The 18,175-nt window shown below is 41.1% G+C and overlaps 1 protein-coding gene and 1 non-coding gene across 2 annotated transcripts; one reads left to right on the top strand and one right to left on the bottom strand.

The window, feature by feature from the left end:
• Window positions 1-775: 775 nt before the first annotated feature.
• On the top strand, window positions 776-891 carry LOC134041481 (small nucleolar RNA SNORD89). The gene has a single exon (XR_009933023.1). It is a non-coding gene; the product is annotated as a small nucleolar RNA SNORD89 (small nucleolar RNA).
• Window positions 892-5,352: 4,461 nt separating this feature from the next.
• On the bottom strand, window positions 5,353-17,531 carry CNOT11 (CCR4-NOT transcription complex subunit 11). Its single transcript, XM_062515037.1, has 7 exons — window positions 17,126-17,531; window positions 15,741-15,905; window positions 11,289-11,441; window positions 10,529-10,731; window positions 9,609-9,811; window positions 8,303-8,399; window positions 5,353-5,707 (listed from the first exon to the last, which is right to left on the bottom strand). Exons 1-7 carry the CDS (start codon window positions 17,529-17,531, stop codon window positions 5,510-5,512), a joined length of 1,425 nt encoding a protein of 474 aa, XP_062371021.1. The 3' UTR covers window positions 5,353-5,509.
• Window positions 17,532-18,175: the final 644 nt, after the last annotated feature.

Genomic DNA, 18,175 nt, shown 5'->3' with positions numbered 1-18,175 from the left:
AAAAAAAAAAATCTGCCTCTTCCCTGTAGGAGTATAACTAGGTTTATTGAAAAACTGTCAGGTTGTAGTTCTGATGTCACCAGCAGGTGCAAGTTTTTGTGATGCCTATATCTTACAAGAAGCACATGAGAATGAAATATGACTGACCAACCATCTCCAAAACTGAACAAATAAATAAACAACTTACAACTAAACCAGAAAATGTGTAGGGACACTTACGTCTCCAAAAGAAGCTTATCAACATTTCCCGAACTGCCTTTTCAGCTATCTCTTCAACATTAAAAACTGAAGTCTTCTCCCTCTTCTTTAACACAAAACTGAACATTGATGTAGTAAATGTTGAGAGGGTTTAAACTCTAGGTCAAGGAGGAACCAAAAGAGAAGTTATCAAGAGAAGTGTTGTTAGTCTGTGGATTGTGTCTTGCTGATACCTACAGCACAGTATTCATTCTGGAGAGGAGAACTGTGGTAAGTACTTGAGCTTTTATGTAATACCTATAAAACCAAAAGCTTTTCTTAGAATTAAATCTGAGATCTGGCAGAAAGCTGGAAGAAAAGCTAAAGAACCTGCAAACTGAAAAGTATGCTTATAAAATCTGGTGTGTGCTGACGGAAAAATATCTGAATATGAAGACTCCTGGGCTCTTTTTCACATGCTGGCACTGCACCTGTTTCATTTCAGTCATTCACAGAAATAGTTTCAGTTGTTTCAGTCAAATAGGTTTGCACATAGTTGATCCTTGATATAGTTAGTTCTTGTAAGGCCAGCTGTGCTGCTGAGGAGTGATGACAATAAAAGGCCGAATTGCAGTGCATCCAGCAAGCAGTTTGCTCTCCTTGGAAGCACAATGACAAAAATATTCCGAAGCGAATCACTAGTCTGACCTCAGTCAAAAAGCTGACATGCATTAGTAAAAAGAAAGGTAGTATGAAAAGTATGGGGCACAAGAAAGACAATCTAGGGTGTTTAAAACAGTAGCAAGAGAAGCTTAGAAACAGGAAGCATAGGACCTGCTGTTCCAGTTCATCTGTTACATTGAGTGTAGGCTGCTGTAGGTAAATTACAGGTGCACAGACTTTGCTGATCTGGATCCCCACTAAGTTAGATCAAACTGCTATTGCTGGTTTGTAACACTTTACCTACCAAAAGCTTGTATGAAGGTCAAAACCAATGAGTGATTTTTTCAACCCCTCCATGAATTCTTTTTGTAGGATAGGTGCCTCCTGACTCCCTTCCCTTCCATTTGGGGAAGCTTTAATCTGCCTCTGCTGCTTCAGCCATGTCCTGCATAGTGTGGGGACTGCAGCTGTGTGTGTTGTGGGTTCCTGCTGCCTCCCCCTTCCCTCATCACTTTTCCTAGCTGCACAGTTTTTGTAAAATATGCAGGAACTTGTCTTGGACACCTCTGCCCCTCTGTTAGATTTTGCTGTAATCAGGCAGAGAGCTTCTTATTGGAGGCATTCCTGTGGTATCATTATACAAAAAGCTAAATTGCACAGCCTTCAAGAAGTCTAAAGCCCCTCGATGATGCTGAATAAATCACTTGGGGAAAAATCCCTAGCGGGACTAGGGAATGCTGTTTTTTGTGGAATAAGTTTTATTAGTGTTGTGTTAATTGGTATGGCTTTGCTGCTGTTTCCATTAGGGAGAAATTTTGTGAAGCTATTTTTTTTAAAAGGAGTTATGAACATGCCAAAATGAACTGTCTTAAAGGAAAAACTGGAGGCCCCTCTGTTCAGAAATTTAAATTTATTAATAATAGTTTACAACTGACAAACTGGAAAACACTTGGTTGTAAATAGTTGTTTATACTTCTTTCAGACTCAATAGCAAACAAGAAGGAACCATTGACATTTCAGCTCTAAAAGCATGTTAAGGGTTTAATTACTTGCAGTACCAATTTAACTGGAAAGTCTGGATTTTCTTTTACTAATGACTGCTAGACTGGATTCTTCTTTGGCTCTAAGCAATGCTTGGAGGAGATTCTTGGTGTTTACTAGAGAAGTTTGGTAGGATAGCAGTAACTCCTTTCCCCTGCCGCTTACCCCTGACATGGCATGTGAATGTAGTCCAGTAGCTTGTTGCTGTTAATTAGGGCTGGATTTTGGAGGTCTACTGGAGGAGTTGTAGGATAATTTACCTACAGTGGGAATGCCTTTAATTCATGCTGATTTAATAAAGTGCATATGAGTATATTCCTGCCAAAGCCGGCCTGCTGGGAATTCTGGCCCTGCTGGGGTTGTAACTGGAAACACCATTGTAACACCTTTGTCAAGTGTGCAAAGGTGTTTTTGAATTACCTATTGATATGGGAATGGTCAGTCAGGTTTCCTGCCCATCCTGCAAGGTTCCTCTACAACCAGCCAGTTGTAGTTGGGCAGAGTCCAGCAAGACTGTCCCCTTGGGTAAGTTGAAGAGATGCTATTTTATAATAGGGCCATGGTGAATTACAGTTCCTGAAATGGAACATGTCAGCATCAATTTTTTGTAAGCTGGAATGCCTGTAAAAAATTCTAACATGTCTTTGAGACTGGTCTTTACTTGATGTGTTCTTTTCTCTCACAGGTGATATGTGAAGATTTGAGAATTGGAATTGATTAAACATGCACAAATCAAGCTAAAGGCTTTTGGTTTTGTTCAGTGTGGGTCCTGATCTCTCCTCAGATATCCTACTGTATTGCAAAACTTGATTTAAGAAAGTTTTTAAAATAGAATGCCTTTATAATTGCATGTATTTGTGTGAAGAGTGCATTACCTGAGACTGTCCATTATAATTCCATTGGACCTGAAGCTCCTTTTCACCATCTGAAACATGGTAATGTTACTGCATTTTTAAATGAGCATATCCTTCGTTCAGAGGCACAAAGTAAGTTTCCATCATTCTGTTAGTCTGAAGCTTAAGTCCAAAACTTTGAAGCCACTTACTTCTAGTATAAACATATACCTGCAGAGAACTATTTGAATTTGCTAGTCTGTCAAAAACTATTCACAAGCATCTTTTCTTGTAACCTTGAACTAATTCAGTTGCATTGTTTGGATTAAGCACTTGTCTTTTCCATTGTATATGTACAGTTATAAGAATGTCAAGTTATGCATTGTTGTTGTAACTTAATGGCTAAAAGCTCAAATTCGATAATAAATTATACCGACCTTTTAAAAAGCAACATCTGAGAAGCTGGAGGGTTTTGTTTTCTTTGGTACACTTAGGAAGTGGATCTGAGACACTCAGCACTAGCACAGCACAAAACAAGCTTAACTTAACTTCATGCTGGGTAGCTACAGGGGAGACCCTTTCAGCAGATGGTGCTTTCCCCATATCACCAGTACCTGGGTGGGCTGGGTTAACCTTAAGTGGCTTAACCCATTGACTGAGCTGGCTGCTGCTTAGTGAGGAGTGGGGAAATTGGTGGAAGAACTTGTGGGTCAAGATAAGAAACAGTTACCATCACAGGCATATAAAGTCTTCATAAAGTGACTATATGAAGATTACTTTGAAATGGGAATAAATTGGTTTTAGAGGACTAAAACTACCCTTCTGTAAGTTGACAGTTCTCCCTTCCATGGTGATAGGTAGGGAAGGGGAGAGGGTGAGCCTCTAACAGATGGTCTCTGCCGTTCCCTTTTGTCCTGCTCCTTCCAAGGAGATGCAGTTCTTTAAGAACTACTTCAGTGTGGATCCTCTCTATCAGACGCCTCCAGCATTATCACTGAGCTGCCACGAGCCTGGCTTGAGGGGCTTTGCTGTGCCAGCTTCTCCTAGCTGGGTCTGGAAGAGGGCAGCCTTTTCTCACAATGGGCCCTGCACTTCCCCAGTGGCACAGGGCTCTGAAATTAATGTGTCAGACATACCTATGATAACATCATAGGATTTGTTGATAAATCCCTAATCCTTGGATGCTACAGAACTATAAAAATTATGTATATCAGTATTACTCAAGCAAATACAGTGAAGATGCAGAACAACTAGACTTTGGCTGTAGCATAATAGCACCAACCTTTGGCAGTGGGGAGAGGCTTGTTTTTAACTTATTCTGTAAATCATAAAGTAGATAGCAATGACTTTAACCAGTAGTAATAATTTTTATACTGGAGCCTGTTACTTCATCATAATACGGCAACATACATTCCAAACAGTAGTCTGAAATGTATGTATGTATGTTTTTAGAGGGGTATTGCTGCACAGTGGTTAAACTGGGCTTCAGCTTTAGCAGACAGAAAACATTAAGGAATGCTTCTAAAGCAGCTTGTGTTTTAGGTGTTGCCACTAAAAATACCTGATAGCAAATGTACTGGGTTCAGAAGCAATGTCTAGAATTGGAACAGACCATAAGTAAGTGTTACTTTAGTTGACCTGATACATTTTAACTGGAAAGCTGCGCAAGTCCAATCTCTAATGATTACAGAACATTTTCTCACAGTACTTTTTACTGAAAGATTATACTGAATGAGACAAGAGATTAATGGGATTTTCAATCCAAGCACTTTCACATCTTAAATTACTTGGAAAGAAAAAGCCAGAAGACTGTCTTTACTCCGCATTATTGTTCTTTTACTTCCTAAAAATTTGAGAAGCTGATGCAGATTTAAAACAGCTTTCATTTAACAAGCAGCATTAAATTAGAACTTGTTAACTTTTTAGTCTCAGGGCTTAAATCAAACAGCAGCTACTCTATTATCAGCTTAAAATTATAGTTTAGCAGACTCCATCCCCAGTTTCCCCAATACCTGGCATCTAACATGAAAACTACTTTGTGCTCTAGAAGGAAGATGCTATTTAACTTTGGAAGATACATAGCAACTGCCCATGCAAATTTGGAAGGGAGACTTTTGTTTTTTATGGAAGAAATGTGACCTTCTTTCCTCAGTGAAACATTTTTACAAGCATGTAAAGTGTGTATTTCAACTGCTGCTGGCATAATTCTGAAAATACTTCATGGTCTTGATAGGAAAGAATATTGTTCTGAGCCTACAGCCCCCAACTTAATTTCTGCTTTGTAAAGGTAAGCCTTTAGCTATTTCTAGACATCAAGACAGACTTTCCCTTACTCACCAAAACCAGAATACATTGTTAGGAGTTCTATCCAGGTCCTAGAAGGTCTTACACAGTGAACAAAAGGTAAAACAAGGAACTTACCTACCTTGATACAGGTTGACTGTAGTTATATACAAACAATTTTGGACCCAAAGAGAGTGAGTGCCAGATTAATGCTTAAACTTGTTGTGAATGCCAAGTATCATTTATATTCTCTCTGGAACCAGAGTCTGAATTTCAGGATATGTATACAACATACAGATTTAAACTATAGTGAAAAATAGTGTAAGGCCTAATACATTTCACAAATTCAAGCATGTATCAGAAAATGCCTTATTTATTGTTCAAATGCATAAATTGCTATTTATAATGTAATTAACATGTTACATAATTAAATCCAGGTATTTCGGTTTAAAATGTACAAATAATTGGTATAGAACACCAGCAAGAGGGATTTTTTGCCACTGACAGGCACTTTATTTTGACGTTTTTGTTTCTGATGGATTTTCCCCAGTGTCCAGTGTCTTCAGCAATCTGAAAAGGCCAGCTGCTTCTCGTATCCGACTGAACTCAATGCAGAATGCTTGCACTTCTATAAACAAGTCCTGTACATTAATAATTTTGTTTCTGATTAAAGACTGAAGAAAGACACAAACAAGACGGACCAGGCGGTTCTGAAACATAAGAGAGATGGTTTGACAATCCAAATAAATGTTTGCCACCAAGTCAGTTGAAGGACTGTTGGCCCTCAGCAGTAGAAGTGAGGTGTTTCAGAAGCAGTTTAGCTTTAGCAGTTACTGTGTTCCCAAGCTTTGTACATGCTGCCCCTTTTCTTCCATTTCCCATACTACTACTACATTTAAAGAATTGGCTGCTTTATAGTTCTTGTACTTCTGGATGCAGAAGCCTTCTCAGGATTAATCCCATCACAAATGAAGCACCAGATCTACCTATCCACTGTATTCAATTTATCATGTAATCTCTGTATAAAGGCAGACAGAGATAATAGCTGAAGATGATGTAAACATTTGAGTCTTGATTAGTCTTATTTTCTACAATAACACCATAAAGAAAATTGAAAAATCTCACATCTCAAAATTTCTTATCACCACTTCAAGGAACTCCAGATAGGAAGTGACATCAATCAAACTGATTACAAACTTCCTTCATGGCATGTGCTCTGTTGCTGAATCAGCAGATAACCATTTTGCTCTCTATTAGAGGGAAAAACAATTCCAGGGACGCCTAATCGAAGAACTCATGGCTTTCCTGCCTCATCCAGTGAAAAGACAGGATCTTAAAGGCGTTCCTCTTTCTTAAGAGCTACTTAGGCAACACCTTGAAGAGCACTATGCGAACTGGAAGTGAAAACTTGGGAACTGGCACTTAAAATTTGTCATACATAGATCCAGTCACCAACTATCTGTTAAACACAGAGCACATTCTTCCCCAAGGACAAAGCCAGGTCTTTATCATTAAAACACTCTCATACTTCACATTGTGAAAAAGGCTTGGGTTCAACTCTTTCCCTAAAAGCAATCTATATGTGAACGATGTTTATCAGATGGAATTGAGGGATGTGACAGATTAAGTGTCCAAAGAATTTCAGATTATTTGACACTGAAAATAAGATATCAGCTATTTTTCCAGGAACTGAGCTTACTACTTCAAAATTTGCTACTTATACTGAGAGAATTCAGAGATTGAACAACTTAATTCCTTCACTGTGATCAAAAGGCATCACATGCTTTCTCTGCAACACAAATTAGTTACCCAAGTAATTATAATAATCCAGGAACGTGAAACTCGGCAAAAGAACAAATGCAAGATTACTGGCTGACTCCCAGTCTTCTGAGGAACATTTCCAATCATAATTTTGTACCATGCTTTCAAACAAAACATCTTATGTCTGAGCTGCTGTGAGGCCCTGTACACATTAAAAAACGTTAGATCTCAGCTCTGCATGCTGCTTAGTGATCAGTATACGTTCCTTTTGCCCTCAGAAATCTTTTTTGTCCCCTGAGTGCCTAAAGCACAGCTGCTGTGTGCTCTCAGCAGCGCCTCTAAGCAGTGTCCCACTCTGGGCATATTCTCAGCTGCAGCCCAGGTCTGCTGCTATTTTCCTACTCCATTACCAAATGTAAAAGGCAGAGCTACTCAGCAGGTCATAGATCAAGTCACCCATGTGTGTCTGGCAGAACCACAAAGCAGAGAAACATCAGTAGCCACCAAAAGGTAACACATGATCAGTCATCATCTGAAAGGGATTGAGAACAAGATGGGGGATTGCTGCTATCTAAAACCATATTTCATCCCTATCCTGTGCACTGCACACACCTTTTTTTTTTCCTGTAGCTTAAGGATACAATAGAGCCAGAGAAGGCACTAGAGGACATAAAAACAGCTGAAAGGGATAGGAACAGTTGTCTTGCTGCAAGAGACTAAAGACATTGATGTCCTTTGGTATCAAGAGGAAAAAGCTAATGCAGGACTTGAGATTCAAAAAACCTTGGAGAAACTGAATACAGAACTGCTTTTCACCAATGACATACCCAAGAAAAGTTCTAGTGGGCACCTGGTGAAACCAACAGATCATTTAGGAGAGAAGGAAGTACCTCACACAGCACGCAGACAACCCTGAATGCCACAAGTGTGTAACCCTCATGTTTCCCCTGACCCTCCCCAATCAGGGATCCTTGGAGTTATTACAACTTCCTCAGTACCAGCATGTAAGTATGACAAGGCTTGGGAAGTAGAGAGTGTGGTATTAGAAAGACAAAAGGTTTTTAGGTCTTTGACAAGATCTGCAAACTGTTATCAGTCATGACTGAAGGCCAAGAATTCCCTGTGAGTTTTCTAACATCACCTCAGAGGTCTGAAGTGGCTGGCACACTTGTATAGAAGAGAAACTTGAAACTTAAAACTAAGCAGAATGCAAACTAATACTGGGTGTGAAGAAAAGGCTCACAGAGTGACAGATTAACCTTTTGAATGTAAGAACACCAGTCACATAAAACTACAGTTTTTCCAGGAAGAAGTTTATGATGTCTACAGAAAAACAGCGAACAGTGATTACTGTGATCAAGTCTTATAAAAAAAAGTGAAGAACTGTCCATTAAACTCTATAAAGACCCACATAGTGTGTTAGGGGGGAAAAGTGCCATCGAAATAAAAAAAGCAGTAAAACAAAACAACCTAATGGTATCAGCCTTATTAAAAGCATAGCACATTATTTCAGAGCAATATATGGGATTTATTGAAGCACTCACCTGCATATATTTGTCTTTAATCTGTTCACAGGTGGAGATACAATTGGAGATATAAAGATGAATAAACTCAGGTGGGAGATCAACTGCAGTAGTAAGCCTGTTCAAATAAATGTGGTTAGCCTATGGTTTATCAAACCATAAATCTAGTGTTTCTGTAGCAAAACAAATCACATCAGACCTGTGATATCAGTTTATTCCCAGTCCTGTCATAGAGAACTGATTTTTGACAGCTTCCAGATATATTTCTAGTCATTTAAATTTCTTAATTAAGAGGAAAATCTTTAAACTCTGATGGTATAGATGCTAAGTTAGATTGGTTTCTAGTACATCTGACATTTGAGCTGCCACTGCTTCTTAACTGAATGAGCAATACAGCTCTCTTAAGATAAGAACATACACTAAATGGAGAACTGCCACAAGGCTACAACAGAATCTGACCAAAGTACCTCAAATCAGTCCTGTCTCAAGTAGTCAAAGGGGGATAGTAGGGAAGAAGGTGAAGGTTTCAGTTGCAAGTGCAGTTTCAATTTTTTGTCTTATTTCCCTTAACAATCAGTGTCTTCCCGTTTGCACTGACAGACACTTTAGTGTTTGATGAAAATTGTTCCTGTGGTAGCTATGCTGTGGGAGAACCAGCATGCCTGACTGGAGGTGTAACCCTCCTGGACACAGGTGAAAGCTCTTCTCTTACCACTCTCTGTTCCATGTTGCAATCATTAGCTCCACTTCAGGGCAGTAACTGCTGTCAGTCTGCACCAGGCATTTAGGGAGGCATTTATTTCAGAAATGTTTCTTTAATCAGAAGGTATTTAAGGTGCAATTCAACTCTGCTTCAAAGGGACTGCTGATTGAAGCTTGTTTGGTAGTTCATGTTCAGTAATTGCCAAGAAATGGAAGAAAGTAAGTGAGAGAGATGTACTTCTGCAAATTTGTGGAAATCAGCTGTCTGAAAAGTTTTCCTACTTAAGGGGCTAGTATTCTGTTAAGAAAATGGGTTGTACCTATCTGCAGAAATGATTCTCAATGAGAACAGGACATGAATGTACAGTAGGGCAGCTGTTTAACAGCACCTTTTGTTCACTTAAGCTGCATCAAGAATGAAACTTGCAATTAATCAGATTAGCCATGTGGCATTAACTGTTTGTGGAGGATTCTCACATAACTGCCCTTTGTCCCACTGTAGTCTTCTATCTCCCACACATGCCTCAAGAAGGATCAAAATGAACATTTCCAGATATCCTAATACAACAAAACTGCTCATTTTACATACTCAGTGAAACCTTATTAGATTTGAGATCATACTCACCGATTTACAACTTCCATTGAATGTAGGGACATGTCCATGTTGACCAAAACAGAAAAATACTCTGTTATTTGACTAGACTGCATTAGTTTCAGCAACATTTCTATAGCTACTAAAGGATTGTTTTCAACCAGGTCTGGCAATTTGGCAGGAGTGAGGCCAATATGGTAAACAAGCTTGGGGTCCTTTTCCAGTTCTCCAAGGAGCTGTGAAGAAGAAAAAATCTTCAGTTAATTTTCTCTCAGTTATTCATGTTACTTCTAGAAAATACACCTAAGATCCAGGAAAATGATAGCCCTTTACATTTAGGCTTCTCTATTGAAAAGCACTGGAGGGCTACTTTAAAATTTGTATGCACAGGCAACTGTGTCCATAAAACCTTTACTGATGAGTTTAGGAGTCTGTCATCAGTGGGTAGCAAAGAAGGGAGTTAAAATTCTACATGAAAAGTTTCAGCCTCCTTTAATTTCCTGTCCATTAGAAGGAAATTTCAATTTCAAGTCCACTTGGCAGAAAGAGTAGTGCAAATAAAGCTTATTTTATAGTGCCAGCATAATGTTTATGAAAAAGCCCACTGAAATCAGGGGTAATACTACCAAATTGAGGGGAAAAAATGGTTGTTGGTGTTTCTGAAGTAATTATTTATCAAAAACTTTCACAGAAGCATGAGCAACTTAATTATATGATTTTTCCACACAGAAAAATGTTAGTGCCACTCCATCAATTGTAACTACATCCAGTCAATGGTATGAACATTATAGAAATGCAAGAATTTTGACTTGGGTTTGTCTGAATAAGAAAGATAATTTAAAAGTTTTCTGAATCCAAACACAGATCAATTAAAGTGCTCAAAATTTTCTAAAATACAGGAGTTAATAGCTTCTTAGAGACTCATTTTAGACAGGAATGTGCATGATCCTTACCTGTGTTTGCTGTGGGGAAGTCAAAGGACTTTTAAAAGCTTTTGCCATGATTCTTTTTATCTCAACTCCAGTGCTGTTCTTAACACACATTGACTTATCCCACTGAATTGTATGATCTGGTTCGATTGGATTTAGCCATGCCAATTCATCCTCACATATATGGAGTGGAGGCGGTGGCCGAATAAACTCTGGTCGAAAGTGACCTAAAATGGCAACAATGTGAAATATTTTCTTAAGCTTTGGGTATTCAGTTCTGTATCAGTAACAAACAGAAGATGCCCCAAAATCCCCTATTTCTTTAAGCTATTGTAACACTGAGAATAGTATTGCAATCCTATTTGCCTCCCAGAAAACCATTCATTTCTGATTTTTAGTGATACCATTACATCTGCCTGTTTTTACTCTTGATTCAGATCACTGTGTTACTGACTATGATCTTTTTCCCTTCCACAGTAACTGCTTTTTTTTTTTTTAACATTGGAGGTGTTACCAGCCAATGCAGATCTCAGTGCAGGGACTAGTATCTGTTGTTCAACAGGTAACTCGGGGAAAGGCTTCAAGACTCCAGATTTCTAGAAGTCTGTAAATGTGAACACTAGAATCTGATCCAGAGACAGCCTGATGCAGTTTCACACTTTCATTCACCTCAATTTCCATTTCATGCCTTGAAAATACTTCTGAATTCCATTACATTTTATTTGAAGTGTAATAACATGGCATGCTGTGAGTTACAGAAACAAAGATGTAAAAATGCACATACTTTCTATAGGAGGCTTTAGTCCACTCACTAATGCTTCTGTGATCTGGGAAGCAACAGAGCTGTCAAAACCGGAGTTGGAAGAATCTGGGTCAGGATCACTGAGAATGCTGGGGAAGCTGGCCTTGCTCTGTGTTGGCAACTCGGACTGACGCTCTGAAAGAAGAATATTAAACCATAAAATTGGAACAGAAATGCCTGGAATACTCAAAGTAGTGAAAAACAAGCAGCTTTAGAAAAGAACTGGCTTTGAAAAAAACGCAATAGTTAACATAGACATAAAATTTAGTACAGTTGGGCAGTCAGCAGTCTGAGTGCCAGCTCACAGAGGGTATGCAGTAAGAATAAAGAAGAAATAGATGTAAATCTGAAACACAGTCTTGGCCTTAGAAGAGGCACGTAACTGATGTAATCTATATCTGAAAGCAGCATATTAGTAGGTTCCTATGCTTCTCCTCAGAGTTCACATGCTGTATCTAGTCTTGTAATCACTTCTCAGAGAAGGAAAATGAAAGATCTACATGGATCCACTTACAGATGATAATGCTCACAACTAGACCTGAAGTCAGCTATTCAAATTTACCCAACACATTTCTGTGGCATTGCCTGAGCTCCTTGCACATTTGCTGTCAAGCCAGAATCAATTCTTTAGTGGAAAACAATGGAGTTTTAAATGGTTATGTGATTCCACAGACGTCATCATCCCTTTAGAGGCCAAATACAAAACATAAAAAAAGTTACAGAGGAGTAACATTAAGGTTAGTGTATATACAGCTGAAGACTTGAAGAAATTGGCCAAAAAGGAAAATATAAGCCTCACTGCTTGCATTATCAGATTTTTATGTACCCTTCTGTCAGTAACCTATTGCTTTTCTGTATTAGGAGACTTAATGGCTGATCTTCTGTTCTCTCTGTACTATTTTGAGAGATCCTGTTTTCCATTTTTTTTTTGGCAAAGAAAACACCAAAGGACAAAAACCAGAAAGATCCCCACTACAGAATACCACTTAGCATTCTTTTCCCCACCCTGTTAACAGAGAACACCAAGCAGCAGGTTACACCTTAAGCAATCTGAAATCCAGTATGGCTGGTACCACACAAGAACTCCCATGAAAATGCTGCAGATGAAACTAAACACCACTCCATTTCCTGGCCAATTGAGTGCTCTTATATTTTGTGTACCCTAGCACTTCAAAGTGCACTTGCTCTGCTTTGTGCAATCATGTTGACCCTTCCCAGCTGCCCACACACACAAACTATTTCAAATTACTCCAAGCAAATCTGCAAGAGATGCCCAAAACTGAGTGACAAGTGCATCACGGGAACAAAGTTGTTAACTTTTTTGGCTTTCTATCCTACTTTATCCAACTATTTCAGATAATGCACACATTTGCATATAAGCTCACTGAAGCAGCACAGCAGGGCATATTTTTCTATTAAAGGCAGCAACGACAATACTTTTCAGTCACTAAAAAAAAAGTAAAATCTAAAGGCAAAGTCAAAGTGAGCTGGTTTATAAAACATATCTTCTACTTAAGCAACTATTTCAAACTTCATCTCACAATTACTTGCATTTAGCCCCTGAACAGAAGGGTTGATTTAACAAATGAAGTACAGGAATGGGGGAGCAGCATTGAGTGTCCTTTTTCTATCTTTTCATTTATAGTCTAGAACTTAAATCCATCAGTCAGTAAGTCACAGATTTGTTTGTAACCTCATAATCTGGAATTACTGATGATATTAGTTGATTAGTGATATTTCACTTCACTGATTAGAGAAGCCTGCCTGAGCCTTCAGTTATCTGCATTGAAGCTCAGAAGTTCAACCTCACTGCTTCAAGAATAAGGGCTGAATCAACAACTTCAGGTAAGCAGAAGTAAGAATTACAACACAGTGATTTAACAGAAACTAATACAGAATTTTCAAGTAAGACATTTAAATTTTACAGAATTAAACTGAAAACAAATCCTTAGGTTCCTTTTTGTAGCTTATTATTTTATTTTTACAGGTAAAAAGAAATGTTCTTTGACTCTTAAAGAAAACTCTACAATGTATTAAAAGCTTTACTTTCACAGTTTGAGGTCAATTACTCCCTCAGCAAATACAGGTTTGCAGACAAACACTGAGGAACATTTTAAACATATTATTGTAGGGCAGTAACAAAGTTTGAATTAGCTCTCTCTGCAGACCAAAGGGAAGACAGAACAGAACAAGTGTTAATACTCTGGTCTGAGATGCTCAATTCCAGCATTCTACTTTTTTTTTTGGGGGGGGGGGGTGGGTGGTGGAGGGTAATAAACCTTAAAAAAAAAAGGAAAATTAAAAATAGAAAATCCACCATAGACTGGCAAATAAACTGTCACAGAAGATAAGTGTTTTTAGTTTCTTCATAAAAAATGATTGGGAGAGATAAACGGATGGAAAAAAAAATTAAATGCTTTCTGAATGGTTTCATTTGATTTTACAGGTGTGTGCTAAAGCAAGTCAAAATCATCCTGCTCTGAACAGCCCTGAATTGATCTCAAGGACCATATTTTTGAAGAGCTACCAGGTGTTACAGCTGTGACACTCTGTACATCCTGGAGAACAGGTGTAAACACAACACCTCAAACATTGCATCTTGGTGTCATCATCCTGCACCAGCTTCATCCTGCATATTGAACCATTAGGAGAAATACACTGAAGACTAGTGAAAAATATCACAGACTTTCCAAAACACAGCAAACAGAAGCATCACAATGATTTAAAAAAAAGTAAAATATTTATCTGCTAAGAAAGTGATTAGGAAGCAGGCAGTTATTCTGGAGACCTAGAGCAAGAAGTCTGAGAAAGACAGAACAGAGCTTTATCAGATGCACCTGGTTTTGTTACATAAAATCTACAACTGCTTGTAAGCAATTGTGCACTTCTACTGGATTATGTAAACAATGATATAAATCTTACACAAGCACCATTAATGACTTTGTATTCTACTTTCAGCCATCATTATCTTCTATTTTAAAGTAAAGTATGTGGCCTAGAGCACACATTTGCCCAACCACAGTTTTGAGGTTGCCCAGAAAAGCTGTGGATCCCCATCCCTGGAAATGTCCAAGTCCAGGTTGGATGGGGCTTCAAGCAACCTGGTCTATTGGAAAGTGTTGATGCCCACAGTGAGTGAAGGTGGAAGTAGATGATTTTTAAGGTCTTTTTGCAACCCAAACTATTCTGTGATTCAATGATGTCATTTTTAATGAGAACAAACTATTCAGAAGGCAAACACAGTACCAAGGGGAAAACAAATAAAAACAAGTAAGAAAAACTTGAGACTTCTTAAGGCATCACAATTGTCTTACACTAAAAATGACAAGTTACCTGAGGTTTCTCAAAATTTGAATTTGCTAAGGTATTCTACAAAATACAGACAGAATGAACACAAGATGGACCAGAAAAGTTTTTCACCCACAGCAGCATGTTAGGGTGTTCAATTTGCATTTTCAAATTTTCCCAGTCTGAAAATAGCAGGTAAGGAAGACCCCACAAGACATTTGTAGACTGTGAACAAGGGACAGTATATCACAGCTTTACCAGCCAGTGTCAGAGTCCACAGAAAAAAACAATTACAACATCAAGATACAACTGCAGGACACGGAAAGTCTAAATGGTGCCCAGCCTCAGAGCAATAAATCACACTGTGCAGATATAGAACTGGGATGGTCAGTTTTCAAGCAAGAAGGTCTACTGGCACATACCTAGGGAAAAATGATTTTTTTTGTGTTTAAGCTGGTTCCTTGTGCCCAACAACATAATATTTCATATTAGCTCCAGATGTGACATAAACAGTCATGTTCCTTCTCCTGTTCCCCTGTCAAAGGATAAGCACCATACTGCTTTTCTTTTCAATCTAGTAAAACTGGATCACTTTCCAACTCTTGAGCTAACACTGCAAGGTCTGACTTTGCAATAAAGTGAAGATATAATTGTAATAGTCAAATTTCCAGGTACAACTGAAATACAAGTATGCAGCATTAGTAGCACAACAGTTATGCTTGTTCTCTCATAGAAGAAATACTGCAAAGGGTGAAATGGGATGAAAATACAGAAAAAAACCCCACACTAACACAATAACTAAAACAAATAAAACAAATGAAAAAAACAGCAAAACCACTCCCCCCACAATCCATCCCTAACAAAACCCCACACAGCTTTAGATTAAAATCTTCCTATACTTGCAAAATATTCTTGTATTTAAGGCAATTACATATATGCTTTAAAAACTACTTGTTAAGGAGGATAAAAGAGTTAGGATGTAATCTCTGCCTGAGATTTCTCCAAGTGCTTGAACACAGGCTTGAAGACCTTAAAGCCTAGTACAAACTTTTTCATATTCAGGACAGAGTTTCTCAGGTAACCCACAATCGCGTTCCGATGAGAGCTTCCATTCCCAAGAGCAGCACAGCCACAAACCTTCCTGACCTGCTAATGCCAGCTGCAGCCCACTGATGTCCACTGACTGGGCCATGTTCCCCACATCCATCGCAGCAATCTGCCGAGGAGTCTTCTTGAACAGCTCTCTAGGAGGGGCCAACATCAGTTGTGAAAGAAAGAATTTTTCTGGAGGAGTTATGGGAGGTAAGAAGCCTGTGGAGACACAATGAAAAACAATCCATGGTTTTTAATGTAGGAGCATTAACAGTCTCCTTGCTCTTCATGTTTAACAACCAAAACTAAGACAAATTGATTTGTTATTTAAGGCAAAGTAGGTGCAGCTGGAGTCTGTGAGACACATACAAAACTGTTTCAATGCAAAATACAGCACTATGGGATCAGTATTACACATCATGGCATGTGACAGCTGATGTTAAGTCACTCATGGTAGTTCATTCACACAATTTCCAATCCAGGCAAAAAGGGAGCTATTTAGTATTACCTGGCATTGCAATTCACAGAATCAGAGAATGGCCTGGGTTGGAAAGGACCTTAAAGACCATCTAGGTGCCACCCCCTGCCATGGGCAGGAACACCTGTCCCTAGACCAGGTTGCTCCAAGCTCCATCCAGCCTGGCCTTGAACATTTGCAGGGATGGGGCATCCACAGATTCCCTGGGTAGCCTGTTCCAGTGCTCCAGCCCTCTAACCAACTTGGTGGCCCTCTCTGTAGTCTGTCCAACAGGTTGTATTTTTCAGAAACTTACTTACTCAACGCTGATAGTGTCATATTTAATGAACAGGAAAAAAGTGTTTCATGTATTTCTCTCTAACAGGTGTGTTTCACAGCTTTAAGGATGTCAGAAGCCTCCTATCACCTCGTTTTAGTGATGGCTTTCTCCCAAAAAATTCCGTGTTATCACAGATCCAATTAGGCTGGAAAAGACCTCTGAGATCATCGAGGCTGACCTATGACTGAACACCACCATGTCAACTACACCAGGGTACTGAGTGCCACGTCCAGTCTTTCCTTAAACACTTCCAGGGAGGGTGACTGCACCGCCTCCCAGGACAGCCCATTCCAATGTCTAATCTTCCTGGGAAGAAACTCTTCTTGAAGTCCAACCTAAACCTCCCGTGGCTCAGCTTTACGCAATGTCCTCTCGTCCTGTCGCTGGTTGCTTGGGAGAAGAGGCCGATCCCCAGCTAGCTACAGCCTCCTTTCCTTTCAGGTGGCTGCAGACAGCGAAAAGGAGCTTCCTCTTCTCCAGGCTGAACAGCCCCGACCCCCTCAGGCAGTTGTAGAGAGCTGTAAAGTCCAAGCAAGCGGCCTGGCAGACACCAAGCCCAGAGAGGCTGGCCGTGCAGGACTCCCCCCCTTTTCCCCAGGAGGGCTCCTGTGCCGCCCCGCTCCCCGCCGCGCCGGGACGCACCTGAGAGCGGGGTGCGCTCCGCCTCGTCGCCGCCGCGCTCGGGCGCGGGGTTGAGGAGGTGGGCGAAGACGGCGGCGAAGGGGTTGGCGGCGAGGGGCTCGGTGCGGTACATCTCCCAGAGGAGGTAGAGCGCCGTGAGGCGCTGCGCGGGGCTGGGCAGCAGGTCGGGCTGCTGCAGCAGCAGGACGAGCACGGAGCCCAGCCGGAAGTGCTCGGCCTTCCCGAAGTAGTGGTGGAAGGCGCTGGAGAGCCCCTCGAAGGTGCTGCCGCCCGCCTCCTCCGACACGATGCTCAGCAGGCTCGACAGCTCCTTCGGCGACAGGCTCATCCTGCCGCCCGCCGCCGCCTCGCCCGCCTCCGCTGCCCCCTGCGTGCCGGGCGCCGGGCTGCCCCCGCCCCCGGGCATCCGACCGCGACCGCCGCCGCCCCGGGCCCGGCGCTCCCCGCCGGCCGCGCTTTACGGCGCTGCCGCGAAAGGCGGCGGGGCGTTCCGGCCCGGACTGCTGGGCGGTGCGCGCGGCCGGGATTGGTCCGGGGTTGGTCCGGGCAGTGGCTGCGCGCGCTCCCGCGGGGCCGGCAGGGGGCGCCCGGCAGCGCGGGACGCTGTAGGGAGAGCGGGATGGCGGCGGGGCCTGGTCCCGGCCAGCCCCCGGCCTAATCCCGGCCGGATCCCGGCCTAATCCCGGCCAGATCCCGGCCTTCCGTCAGGCTTCAGGGCCGCCTCCCACTCCTGCCCGGCTGCGGCTCCGGGGGTTTTCTCCTGCCGTTTAACGGCGGAGCAGTTACGCCATTGATCGGGTTCATTGAAGGGTCAGGAGCACAAGTGCTGTGAGGAGCAGCTGAGGGTGCTGGGCTTGTTGAACGTGGAGAAAAGGAGGCTCAGCCGGGATCTTGTCATTCTCTACAAACACCTGAAAGCAGGCTGTAGCCAGGTGGAGGTCAGGCTCTTCTCCCAGGCAGCCAGTGACAGGAGAAGAGGACGTAGCCTTAGGCAGTGCCAGGGGAGGTTTAAATTGGACATTAGGGATTTTTTCACAAGAAGGGCAATTA

Source organism: Cinclus cinclus, chromosome 2 (genome assembly GCF_963662255.1).
Source record: "Cinclus cinclus chromosome 2, bCinCin1.1, whole genome shotgun sequence".
Lineage (NCBI taxonomy): Eukaryota > Metazoa > Chordata > Aves > Passeriformes > Cinclidae > Cinclus > Cinclus cinclus.
This window is presented reverse-complemented; position numbering and strand designations above follow the sequence as displayed.

Bases quoted from the DNA above. Each gene is read 5' to 3' on its own strand.
- CNOT11 (XM_062515037.1), bottom strand. From the start codon at position 17,531: ATGCCCGGGGGCGGGGGCAGCCCGGCGCCCGGCACGCAGGGGGCAGCG. The intron at 9,812-10,528 runs GTAAGGATCATG...TCTTCTTCACAG, and splicing joins CTTCCCCACAGCAAACACAG to CTCCTTGGAGAACTGGAAAA. The intron at 5,708-8,302 runs GTGAGTGCTTCA...CTTATGTTTCAG, and splicing joins TTAAAGACAAATATATGCAG to AACCGCCTGGTCCGTCTTGT.